The sequence below is a fragment of the Macrobrachium nipponense genome, chromosome 44, assembly GCF_015104395.2.
Source record: "Macrobrachium nipponense isolate FS-2020 chromosome 44, ASM1510439v2, whole genome shotgun sequence".
NCBI classification, from domain to species: domain Eukaryota; kingdom Metazoa; phylum Arthropoda; class Malacostraca; order Decapoda; family Palaemonidae; genus Macrobrachium; species Macrobrachium nipponense.
This window is the reverse complement of record NC_087221.1, coordinates 37,978,466-37,992,038: the sequence shown is the minus strand read 5'-3', so window position 1 is coordinate 37,992,038 and position 13,573 is coordinate 37,978,466. Positions and strand designations below refer to the sequence as shown.

The 13,573-nt window shown below is 47.9% G+C and overlaps 1 protein-coding gene across 6 annotated transcripts in view; it reads right to left on the bottom strand.

Annotated features, from left to right (window-relative positions):
• Nucleotides 1-13,573, bottom strand: part of LOC135204199 (uncharacterized) — an 89,993-nt gene that overhangs the window by 18,779 nt on the left and 57,641 nt on the right. For all 6 annotated transcript variants that reach the window (XM_064234290.1, XM_064234286.1, XM_064234289.1 and 3 more), the window contains exon 5: nucleotides 8,909-9,043. In XM_064234290.1, coding sequence (XP_064090360.1) covers nucleotides 8,909-9,043 — 135 coding nt within the window. The remainder of the gene's footprint in view (nucleotides 1-8,908; nucleotides 9,044-13,573) is intronic.

Genomic DNA, 13,573 nt, shown 5'->3' with positions numbered 1-13,573 from the left:
TCCTGCCTCACCTCCGGTGTCAGTGACACTGGAAAGCTTGGGGGATCCGTCGCCTGTGACCAACTCTCCTTTAGTCTCCACTGAAGAGACCGCAGGTGAAGACGCCCGTGAGGGACTAACTTCTCGAGTGACGACAGGTGTCCGATCACGACTTGCCATCGCTGAGCTACCTGTTCCTGCCGAGACAGGAACTGGTTGGCTGCCTCCCTGAATCTGCTGATCCGCGAGTCTGCGGGAAAGACTCGCCCTGTCTACCGTGTCGATCAGCATACCCAGGTACTTCGTCCCTCTTGCTTGGGCTCGAGATCGGACTTTTCGAAGTTCACAACGATCCCCAGATCGCGACAGAACTCGAGCAGTCGATCCCTGTCCTGTAGCAACTGCGAGCGGGAGCTCGCCAGGACTAACCAATCGTCGACATACCTCATCAGACGTATCCCGTGCGAATGGGCCCAAGCAGACACCAGAGTGAACACTCGCGTGAACACCTGTGGGGCGGTTGAGAGACCGAAGCAAAGTGCCCTGAACTGGTACACCGTCCCGTCGAGGATGAAGCGGAGGTACTTTCTGGAGGACTGATGAATGGGTATTTGGAAATACGCATCCTTCAAGTCCACTGAAAGCATGAAATCGTTCTCCCCTGATGGAGTCGAGCACTGAGCGTGCCGTCTCCATCGTGAACCGGGTCTGGCGAACAAACCGGTTCAGGGGAGAGAGATCTATCACCGGGCGCCAGCCTCCCGTAGACTTTTCCACCAGGAAGAGTCGACTGTAAAAGCCCGGTGACTGATCCGTGACGATTTCTACAGCTCTCTTGCTCAGCATGGTCTTGATCTCCTATCTCAATGCTACGTCCTTCGATGACCCTGGAACGTACGACTGCTGTTGGACGGGTTGGAGGTGAGGGGTGGCCGAGATTCGAAGCGTAATAGATATCCCTCCCGAAGGACATCTACAATCCAGGTCTCTTGGCGCCGTTAGCGCTGCCAAGTTGCCCAATGGCTGGCCAGGCACCCCCCCACTTCCGGCAGCAGGTGAGGGGGAACGCCGTCCCTAGCGTTTCCCCCCTTTCTTCGACTTCTTCCCAGAGCCTCCACGGGAGGAGGAGGGCTGGGAGGAGGGCTGGTTACGGCTCCCCTTGGTAGAAGTCGAAGAAGACAGAGTCTTTCCCCGGGGCTTCGACGCAGCTACCGTCTTAGCCACCGAGGAAGCGCTAGCCGAGCTCTTAGACTTGGCCGCAGTCCGAGGCTGCCCAGAAGCCTTCGAGACTGCCTGGTGAACCAGACGGTCACTGTCGTCAGTGCGCCGTCTGTCCACCGCAGCGTCCACCATCTCTCCTGGGAAGAGAGACGTGGAACTCCGTAAAGGTCCGTTGCGAAGTCCCAACGCCGCTTCACGCCCGGAGCCGCCCTGGAAACCCGAGTAAGGACAGCGTCCCTTCGTCGGAGAACCAGGTTTGGCCCACAGGTTCACCGTCTGGTGGGCAAGGAAGGAGATGGCTCTTCCTCCAGACTGGCAAAGTCTCCTAAAGGCCGAGTCATCTTCGGGAGAAATTCCCCCGGAGTTGGAGTTGGCTGCGACCTTAGATACTGTGAGGGACCACAGATCTAGCCAGGAGACGGCCTGGAAAGCTGCCATGGCGGTAGATTCCAGGCCGAGTGCCTCTTGCTGCGAGAACCATAGGTTCTCGGACAGGAGCTGCTGCAGAGACACACCCGGAGTCAGCCTGGCTAACTCCGGGTTCACCTGTTTGGGCGGCATCGGGTCTTCAGATGGCACGTAAAAACGCCGCTGTCGCAGCAGAGGATGGAAGCAGCTTGCTCGACCTGCCAGACTGAGCGAAACTGTTTCTTGTCCGGAGACAAGCGATTCAACCTGGTCCAGCACTGAGTCCGCAAGCTCAGAACGCGGCAAACCCACCGTCGGTCTGGGTTCCCTCTTCGGGCCCCAGAACGACTCGAGCCGGGACGTGGGCTCGGAAGGTGGGAGCGGCGATCCTTCCGCGAGGTCGTTGTGCTGACGAATCAGCGCAATAACCTCGGCAAAGTTCCTCTGGATCTCAGGATGACTGCGTCCTGCGGAGTCGGACCATCCAGTCCCTCAAACAGGAGCATCTCCCGAGACCCTCCTCCCTCAAGGGGAGGAACAGCGACAGACCCCTCTCGGTCTCCTCCAACCACTTGTGCGTATGACCTGGCTGGTCCGAGAACCGTGCCTGGTACGTACGACGACGTGGTGGGATCCTGAGGGGCGCACCCCTCACAATCACTCCTCAATACCTCGCCCCTCCCGGTGTAAACCCGAGGAGGTTGAAGGTATGGGAGAGGCAGACCTGACGCTCCCTCCTCGCTCGCTGGCAGAACCAGCGGGCTTGGAAGACTGCAGGCGATCGTCAACCCGCGGCGATCGAGCTGCAGGACTAGTCGAGCCGTCTCGCTGTGGAGAACGGCTGGACCGAGAACAGCGACCCCGTCTCGTGTGTCAGAAGAGCTGGTGGCTGGTCGCGTACCCGATCGCTCTCTGTGCGGAGAGTGACGGTCAGGCGACCGGCGAGACTCTACTGTCACGGTGAGACGGTGCGTGTCCTCACGGCGCGTCAGTTCGCTGGTACCAGCCGTGGCTGGTGCCGGCGAACGGGGGGACCTCTTCCCGTGGCCGGTCATGGACCGTCACGTCCGCCCGGGTAGCCAGCTGCTCGCCACGAGAGCGGAGAGGTCTGGTCTAGTGAGAGTCGCGTGAGCGGCTGTCACCAGGTCTTCCGCTCCGTGCCGTGAACCTGACGCTGAGCGGACTCAGAGGTCTGGTTCCTGGCTGTACGGTCGCTGTTAGGCGACCGTACACTCGGTACCATCTCGCGACGAGAGGCCGAGACGGATCCTGCTGCCGTGGCCGAACCACTACCAGCAGGTGAGGAAGTGCCGGTGTTAGCCGGCACTCCTCTGGTCCCCGTAGTCTTCTTCCTCGCGGAAGAAGAGACGGGTCCTGCCCCCGAAGGAGCAGGGTGACCAGCGGAAGAACCCCCCGTCTCACCAGAGCGAGACGGGCCCTTAGAAGTTCCCGAAGGAGACTTCTTAGGGGGGGGGAGGCGACCTTCTTCTTCTTCGGCGGGGGAGCCTTAGAAGAAGAAGGGGAAGAGGCGGCAGACGACGACGAAGAAGACGATGAAGACGACGACGACACCTTCCTCCTCTTCTTCTTCTTCGTCAACCTCCTCAGGACCGACGTCAGATCGTTCATCCAGAGCGGGAGCGGGGCTGCTGTTGCCGAAGCAACAGGGCCCGGACGCACCTGTCCGAACAGATCAGCATCGGGAGCAGCGGGGCCAGGAACAGGAACAACGTCAGCAGGTGCAGGCATCACAGGAACAGCAGTAGAGACGGCAGGGGCAGGTACAGGAACAGCAGCAGTAGTCATCAACGTCACGTCCGAGAACGGCGGCTGGGCAGGTACGGCAGGTACGGCAGGCTGTGCAGGCTGTCCAGTTGGACGGACCAGCGGCACAGACATCCTTGGTACCGGTGGGAGGTCCAGGGGCGAGCTCTTCGGGCACACGAAGTCCGGTCGCGGCAGCACGGCAAACCCAGGTGGCGGCAACACACTCCCCCGTGATACGGCAACTGGCCCCTGCACCGATGTAGTAGGTGTTACAGAGACCGCGTGCGGGGTGTACACCAGGTGAGGAGGTGAAGCGTAGCCAGGTGTTGTGAGGGTCGTGGTGGTGGTCGTAACCGTCGCATGAGTGACCGCCACGGAGCCAGCGAGATGGTAGAGCAGCCCCTGGACACTCGGCACGCCCTGCAGTCCCAACGATGCCCACACCTGTCCGAGGTCGTCCTTCGCGGCAACCGCGCACCTGAGGAAGTCAAAGTGGGTGATTAGCAGGCTCCTCTACCCGCTCGCCCGAAGACGAACGGATAGAGGACCCAGAGTACAACTCGACGTCAGGGTATCTAGCGCCCTCCTCCACACTCGACAAGTCAGGTGAGGAGAAGGACCTAGAAACCCCCCCCGAACCCCCCCGAAGGGGAAGGCGCCAAACGTGGAAGCTGAGCGGGCGGCAGGAAAGACGACGAAGTGTCCGTAACCAAAGGAGTCGCGGGAGAGCTTTCCGACGACTCCTTTGCAGGCCTTCGCTTCTTCTTCCTGCCCTCATACAAAGTCCACTGCGCCTCCGACCAATTATTGCAAACTTCACATGGCTCTGCTCAGGTGTCATTCGCGCCCCCGACACCGAGCGCACAAAACATGTGGGTCAATTTCGGGAATGAGCGGAACTTCCCGCATTTACGCCCTTTCGATAACCCGGGCATATCTCCGTGGGGTAGCGAGGCGAGGAGATTCCATAATTGACCAAAATATCACAAATCAATGAAAAAAGAGGAATGATTGTACTTACAATGATTCTTTCATACACAAACACAACCAATACTTAAGGAAAGCAAACGACGAGAAGCGGGCAGAGAGCGTCGAACACACACGTCTACTCGCTGTGAGGCCGAAAGCAAAAGTGATTTGTTTACCTCCCAGTCGCGCGCGCGCGCCTGTCGGACAAGCAGTTAACTACCGAACCCCTTGTTCGAAAGCTTACGACCTATCCAGCTGCCGCTAGTACCTTCCTATTGTAAAAGGACCGAAGGTTTGTATGCCGTGTCGGAACAAACTGATCTTTTCTTCAAGACCCCTGCTCCAAACAGTGAAGCTATTTCGCTGGCCCCATCCCTCACCGATTTATCCATACAGGATAAGACACAATTCAAATCCTCCGGAGAAAAAAAATGTGTCCGGTCCTTGAGTTTTCTTGGCTAGGACTCCGAGGGACCAATCGAGAAAGTTGAAAACTTCCAAGACTCTAAAAATGCCTTTTAGAATGTGATCTATTTCATTCATTGCCCACGTAGTTTTTGGTTTTTGGCCGAATTCAAAGCTGATCTTCTAGTGGCGTCTACTAGGTGCCGAAAAATCTGCGTCAGCTGAAGACGGAAGGCCCAGTCCCAAGGGTTCTCCTGTCTCATACCAAAATCCTGTCCGTCCTGAAAGCTTCGACGGAGGGAAGGCAAACATTGTTTTCCCCGCTTCTTCTTTAGTACGCATCCATGAACCGAAACTCTTGAGCGCTTTCTTCATAGAAAGAGTCGGTTTCATTCTCACACACGAAGATCCTTTCGTTGCTTTCGCTGTGGAGAACAACGAGTGTGGAGAAGGAGGAGCAGTAGGGCTCAAAGACTCTCCGAACTCCTGAAGGAGAAGCTCTGTGAGCTTCTTGTACGAAGAAACTGTTGCCGATGTATTAGTTTCTTCCTCAGAGGCTTCCTGGTCTTCTTGAGGAGGAGAACGGGGATGAGGATCCTTATGAGAATCCTTAGATGATTTCCTAGCTGGGGTACAGTGCGATGAAGGAGACAAACGTCTTGAATGAGGAGAAGATTCCAAAGTAGAGAGGCGTACAGGAGAACGACGAGTTGTAAAAGAAGGACGCTTATCCGAAAATTCTTGTCTAAACTCGCATTCCTTCCTAAATGCAGACAAACTCTTAACAGCAAAAGAGGAAGGACTCCTTTCTCTAGAAAGACCACGTCTATCCCTAGGGAAACTACGAGAGGGAGAGCGCCTGCTAAGATCCTGGCGCCGATCGTGAGGAGAGCGGCTACTAGGCGCCGAGCGCCTATCTGTCACAGGGCGCTTAGTGGAATCCTGGCGCCTACCAAGCGGCGAAACGTTGCTAAAAATAGGGCGCCTTTCAGGAGCAGGGCGCTTGAGAGGCTCTTGATGCCTACGAAGCGGAGAGCGGCCTGCTACCGCTCCGAGCGCTTTATTTAAACCCCGGAACGGTGGGCGTTCGGGGACGAGTGATCTTGGTCCTTACCAAGGGGAGAACGTCTGTAAGGCTCCGAGCGCCTAACAGAATCAGGGCGCTTGAGGCGTTCTTGACTTCTAGCAAGAGGAGACCGATCAGGAGTAGGGAGTCTCGAGAACGAAGAGCGCCTACTAGGAGAACGAAGCAAACGAGGATCAAGGTGTCTTTCTCCAGGAGAACAGCTACTAAAAGAATGACGCTTACCAGGAGCAGGCTCCTACTAGACTCTTGATGTCTTACAGGGGAGGAGCGAACTCCCTGCGATGAGCGCCTACCAGTCACGTTATCCGACGCCCGACTACAGTAGTCGGAAGGAGAAGTGCGCTACTTTCAGAAGGGCATTCCCTAGGTTCTCTGAGAAGACGAGGAGAAGAAAGATGAGACGGAGACGACGAACTAAGTCTTCTATGACCTGAGCGACTCTCTCTTCTTGCACGAACTCTAGAAGAAGGAGAAACAGAAGGGGCTGAGCGTCTACCCGAGGGCAGGGAATCCGATTTGGGTTTGGGGAAATATCTCATAGTCCAAGGAGCGCCTATCCGTCGAATGGCGTCTCGACACCTCCGAGCGGGAGTGGTGTTCCTCTCGTGAAATGTTACGATGTGTAGGAAGAATCCTCAAAAGAAGGAGAACGCCGATTACAAGGAGAGCGCTCTTCCGACGAAACGCGCCTCGATCTCTTGAACCGGGAGAGACAAATCCTTCCTTCTACGCGATCTCGATGCCAAGGAGTCCGCCAAGGCTGTGATCTGAGCTTGTAGGCCCGCTAGCACTCGAGAAGGAGAGTCCCCAGGATCTTCTTCCGAAGCAAGCTCAGCGCGAGGCGCGGGAGAAGGAGGGCGATCACCGGATCTCCTAGGCTTCTTTGCTTGCAAGGAAGCTACATCAGAAAAGTCTTCTGGGCTGGACGCTAACGTACTGAAGGGAGCCTCCGCAGCCCTCTTCAACGGGCGTGACGCCTCCTTAGAGCTCCAACCACGCTTCGGCGAAGGAGAAGAGGATGACGAAAAACACTGGCGAAGAATATTCTTCTTCTTACGATCCAAGGCAGCCTGGGAGCGAACTTCAGGATCTGCCGGAGGGGACGCCTGACCGGTGGGGGCTCTCCCTAGCCCTCCTGCGGCTTTCGACTTTCCTCCTCCACTGGAACTGGGAGTCTGGAAGAGGTCTAGGCCTGGAGGCACTAAGGAGCCGGTCAGACGCACCCTCCACATCACTGGGTACACTGCACTTATCATCACTGGACACTCTTACCTTGATCAGTACGAAGATTCTTGTCTTCCTTAGAACACAAGGAAGCTTTTGAGGCCGCCGCCTCCGAAGACGAATCTACGGCTTCGGTGCGGGGAGCAGGAGCTGAGACCTGGGAGGAAGGTTCTAAAACTACATTAATGTTAGGTTTCATTCTCACTCATTCTCGACCTGCTCGAACTCCTTGAAGAAGCTTTACGTACCCCTATCCCTTTCAAGTTTCCTAATATAAGAAGAAAGAGCCTTATATTCATCTTCGTTCAAAACCTCACACTCTTGACACGGGTTACTAAACGAACATTCATTCCCCCTACATTTAACACAGAAAGTGTGAGGGTCAACCGCAGCTTTCGGTAACCTCACCTTACATCCATCGGTCAAACATACTCTAAACAAAAACCGGAGTTTTGGAAACAGAATCAAAATCAGACATTCTACAGGAAAATCCAGCGCAAAAGTCAATAACGGTCCACAATCAGCGTATGCCAAGCCAACATAGAGCGAATACGTCACCAAAATGTCCAAATCAATCTCCAGGCAAGCGAGAAATGAAGAATATATCGGAATGAACCGACAACAGTTGTTATCGCTTCAGCGACAGAAAAAAATCTGGCTGGAGAGATAGATTGGTTCATACGCCCACGCCACCCAGCGGGCGGGCGTAAGGTCAGACCACCTGACCTACCTGTCGCGTGTGCCGCGAGATTTGAAATTCTGTCGGAACGTCGGAGACTTGCTAAGTTACTATATCTGGCAGGAAGTTTCAATGTTACAAAAATAACTTTATCTGGCAGGGAAGTTCATGTACAAAAATAACTTTATGCCATAAAGATACTTTGAGATACAGGTAAAAGAAAATTATAGAATTAAATAGGCAATGTCATTTAACTTTCATGGGTAGGTAACTAGAACTAAGGAGCCTTTGTCCAAAGGGAAATCAGCTAACAGAGGGAAAAGTTATAGGAAAAGGTAATAAATAAGGAAGCAGGAAATAAGACCAGTACACATGAATTCAGAAGCTTCAACAGAAAGCAGGAATAAATTTGTTCCTTGCTTAAACATTTGGAGGTCAGAATATTCCACAACTGCACTGGGCAAACTATTCTACATTTCATTTCTAGCCAAAATAAAACCCATAGTAGACTGAGTATTTATTAAACTTGATAATAAAAAAACTACTATACACTTTGCAACAGCAGCCTGCATAATGTTGCAAGCAAAAACAGATAGGTCAGATAAAGAATAGAGCAAATTATAAAAAGAAAGGTAGAAATGATTAGTAATAAGCATTTGAAAAACGATCCTCCTGTAAACTGGAAACATGGGACCAGATTAACAGCAAACAGTTAAAAGCTCTGCAGGTTCACACACAAAAAAAAAATAGGAAGGTAACTGAGACATATTGTACCCAAGGAGACAGATGGTGCATTGAAGCTACCTTCCACCTGACTGACTCGACTGTGAACCTGACAATGTTTGTAGCCAGATCAGGAATATTTATGAATGATATGTCTGTCTGGACGCAAAATGACATTATACTTGTTTACTATTCATCTAACACAGAAACCCTAAGTACCCAAAACCCCAGTTAATGGGCACCCTTAAGCTAACTGATAACTCGAAGGGTTATAGTAACACATAAAGTGAGGCTTCATTTCATTTAAACTTCTCTTCAACTATCGATGGCATCAACAAACACCACACTTGAGCATACCCTAGATAACAAGCCTAACTTTGATAAGAAGCCTCAATTTATTTTCCCACAAGGAAAACTACATAGAAGAGATTGATTTTACAAAGTACCTTATGCTTCTTCTTTAGTTCAGCAATTTGTTCTTTAAGGGTAGCATTATCAGTTCGCAAACGTGTTAACTGAGCACGAGATGATGTCGTGGCACTTTTTTGTTCACACTGACTCTGTTTACTACTCGTTAACTCCTGAAAATATAAAAAATGCAATTAAATTGTGTATGAACAAATATAGTCTAGACAAATACTCTTTCCTGTTCTGCAAAAAAAAAAAAAAAAAAAAAAAAAAACTTTAAAATACACATTCAATAGTTATTTTGAGTACAAAAACTATTAACCTTTGCTACAATTTCATTATCCAATGAAACCCTTAGCTCAAGACATCCAAAGAAACCAGTGAGAGTCTGGAACCTTTCTTTATCAAGAATCTCCAAATAACCACAAAGTTTTCATGCCTCTCAATTTTCCATTTACCTTTCTTTTATTTTCGTTTATTCGGGGACTGACTCTCTCGGCTTTCTAATTTCCTATAAATCCAATTAATGTCATGGATAACATGAAAATAAGGTTCCTTAATTCTGAAGTCAGGGAATGCTGCAAAATATTTAGGACCAAAAAGGGATTTTGACGTAGGAAAAATCTATTTCTGGGTGATTGGCTCGTGTCGCCCTATGAAAGGATCCTTAATATCATTCTTTCTAGGCAAAATTAATCTAAATCTTACCAGAGAAAAACAAAATTAAGAAAATGTCAGTAAAACTGACTCGCTCACTCTATAAAAGAAGTGTCGGTATGAGAATAGGGGCGAGTGGGAACACTACCACGAGTCATTCACCATTTAGACCTTCCAATCCAAAATCCCCACTAGCGAGAGCTGATACTAACGGGTGATGCGGCCGCTACTACTACTACTAAGGACACCACGGACAGCAGCGCCCCTAGCGGTCATCCTTAATCTATGAACATCTTGCCCTGCAGGGGGGGAAAAGCAAGACAGGGTGGGTTTCATAGGGCGACACGAGCCAATCACCCAGAAATAGATTTTTCCTACGTCAAAATCCCTTTTCTGGGCTCAGCTCGTGTCGGCCTATGAAAGAGTACCAGAGAAACAGGCAAGATGGGAAAAGGGACAAATGAAAAACCGAAGTAAAAATAGATATATAATATAAGTGAATCAGGTATACAGAATACAAATTAAGTACTTAAAGCTAACTTATGCTAAACAATGGCATAAAAAAGAGAGCCAACAACAAAAGTACTTAAAACTAACTTATAATAAACATAGTAGTATACAATAATGTAATGTAAGTTAACAAAACAGGTTCACTTAAGCAAGTATTAACATAATATACACAACAAATTGTGTACTACCCTAGCATAAAAATAAAGGGTAAGGGACGACTGGAATACCTTATAAGTACAAAGTGTGGATGTCCCTAGCAAAAAAAATAAGGGGACAAACCACTAATATGACCTCAGCGGCTAAGGCTAGAGTGTCTGAGTAGCATGGCGATAGGGTGAGGCATGTTAGACGAGGTAGGTAGGAAGGAGATCTGGATCTATACTACGACTACTATACAGTATCAGGAGAAACAATGTTTCCCGCTGCTACTGCAGAAAATTTTAAAGATTCCAAGGACTTTAGATAGTGACGTTTAAAGACTGTCGGAGATTTCCATCCAGTATACTTTTTAAGATCCTCGAAGTTCATATGTTGAAAGTAGTTAATGAGGTGGCTACTCCCCTGATGTCATGTGCTTTTGGGAATGAATCAGGGTTGGCTTGTTTAATGAAGTAAAGGATCTGTTGTCTAATACCTTTTACTGATAAAGTACCACCTTTTTCTCTCATGAAGAGAGAACCTGAGGATCTTGAGGATGTGTGAGATAGAAAGGCTCTTAAAGTTGATACTGGGCAGAGAGAAGGGTCTTGCGGAAGTGGGATGACTTTCCAAGGAGCCCACCTTGCAAGAGGATCCTCATTTTTAGCTAAAAAGCTACGATCCGGAGCAAGCAGGACTTCTCCTGAGGGGAGGAATTCTACAGACCCGCATCTCTGGATAGAGCCGACAGTTCTGAAATTCTAGCTCCTGAGGCTAGGCTTAATAAGAATAACGTCTTTCTGAGGAGCATTATGAATGTGCACGACGAGTTGTCAGTATCTGATGCTAGTTTGAGGACGTCATTTAAGAACCATGAGACTGCCGTAGGCCTTTGAGAAGGTCTAAGTCTAGCACAGGCTTTAGGGATAGACGTACCCCCTCATTTTGGGACCACCTTGACGTGGTGAGGGGGCTCTCGAACCTCAGGAATCTCTTCCCAGGTTCGAACCCAAGAGTCCCATATGACATTATATATTTTCGAGTAAACTTATGTGGACCTTTCCATTTTTTGCCAAAATTTTTGAAAGCAAATAAATGAGAAAACATATCATGGCTTAACGTGGAGTTAAATCCGAAGCTAAATAGTGAGAACTGTGGTAGATCCATCATCTACCCGACAATGTTTGGACCTGTTTTTCAGGCGGAACTATTCTGTGGAGCTGGACCACGGATTCCAGGGGGGGCCTGGTTCTAGGAATAGAACTCTCGGCATTCTATCCAGTTTGCCCATAATGTGATTAGGATGGGGATAATTGTATTAACATAATACTCTTAGTCCTAGCAAGCGTGTTCTGCTTACACTTGGGCCATACTAATCATGTTATGCCATCCCCTTTTTGGGGTAGGGTAGGGATGCGGACATTTGGGAGTCCTTTCTCACTTGTGCCTTTGGCAGAAAATTTAACTTCGCGAAATGCCAATGATATCTTTTCAAGAAATTTTTTTTTTTTTTTTTTTTTTTTTTTTTTTTTTTTTTTTTTTTTTGTAAACTCAAAATTTATGAACTGTGAAATAAATGATTTGAGTACCCCTGGGCCCCATGATGGAAAAACTACGGCACAGTTGATGACCATTGGCACGTCACTCCCGAATTTCCTAGGTACTGCCACAAGTAGTGAAAGTACTATAAAAGATACAAAGGAACACCCTGTTCCAAGTAAAGCAGCAGAGCCCGAAAACCAAATAGAGTGCATAAATACAAAAGAAAAAACAAACAAAAATAAATTGGTAAACTCCAATATCGTAACAATGGAACCATATATGATGAACAATAATTCTGAATTAGAGACAAATAATCCTCTCAGCAATACAGAAAAATATAAAAATCATAATAGACAAGCAACATACATAAAACAAGGACCAAAAAGAAACAAAAATTACCGACTTAATCCCACATTGGTACATTTTGATGACCTCTTTGGACCAGATAATTGGTCAAGATTTCTAGTCCTCAAAGCTGACAACAAAATCTCAGCAGCGATGCTAGAAAACAAATTACTTAACATATATCCAACACAAGACATGGAAATGCAGACACATCAAGGACAATGAATGGCTTATCCAAGTAACCAATAAAAAGCAGCCCTCCACTGCCTTTTTAAGTATAACAGAAATAAATAATATAAAGGTAATAATTACAAGCCATGAAACATTGAATTATGTACAGGGTACAGTCATCCTACCCAATAGCGAGCAGGAGCTTCCTTCAAAACAACTATTGCTAGACTCCCTAAAATTGAGATATAACAATATCCACGATTTAGAAATATACTCTATTTCAAGTAGGAAAGATAAAAGTAAAAATATCAACATTGCCAAAATAAAATTTACAGGCCAAGACTTACCATTTAAAATAAAAATTCTTGGACAAAATAGAGAAGTTCGTCCTTTTGTTCCTAAACCATTACAATGTACACAGTGCTCAAGGTATGGACACACATACAAAAAAAAGATGCCGTAATAAAGCTATATGTGCAGTCTGTGCATCAGATGACCATACCACTAATTGGAACTGTAAACAATCAAAATGTATTAATTGTGGATTAGCCCATCACGCAAAATCTAAGGAGTGTTCATTTACCAATATAACACAGAACTTCAGTTGTTAATAAATAGGACAGGAATGTCAGTCCATGGAAGCCAGGACTTGAGCTAAAAGTAAGAGGCGTTAACAATCCATCCAAAACCCCCACCATTTTCAAATGCCAAAACCCCCACCTTTTCAAATGTGACTAAAAATCAAGACATCAAACAGCACAATGACAAACAAAGATAGTATAAACATGGAAACTGGATTTTCATACCAATAATACTGAAACCCAAAATAAAAGTGATATTACAACAACCAATACCACCACCAACATAGATGATTCAGTTATCCCATGGAAAAGAACTTCCAATAGAAGAAGAATTAAATAATGATGATAATCGAACTGGCAAAAAGAAAAGAATTCTAGAAAGAACCCCACCTAAGGGAAAAAAAGTAATATTGAAAATTACAATCAATCCAGAGAGACTCCAACTACACCAGGAGAACATTTTAAAAAAGATATTAAACTAACCTCATCACAAGTGGAAATACACAATTACCCTCAATCTCAATCAAACAGCCAACATCTGGACAGTAAAGATCACTCTTTACAATTTCCATCAAATAATACTAATGATCATACCAATAACCAAACCAAAATATAACTATCACCCCCCAACCATCCACAAGACCGAAATATCCCATTAACAACAACAAAACAAATAACCCCTCAAACCAACAGTCCTTATCACTACAGAAAAGGAACAATAGAATTACAAAACCAGACATTTCTAAAGCTAGACCAAAA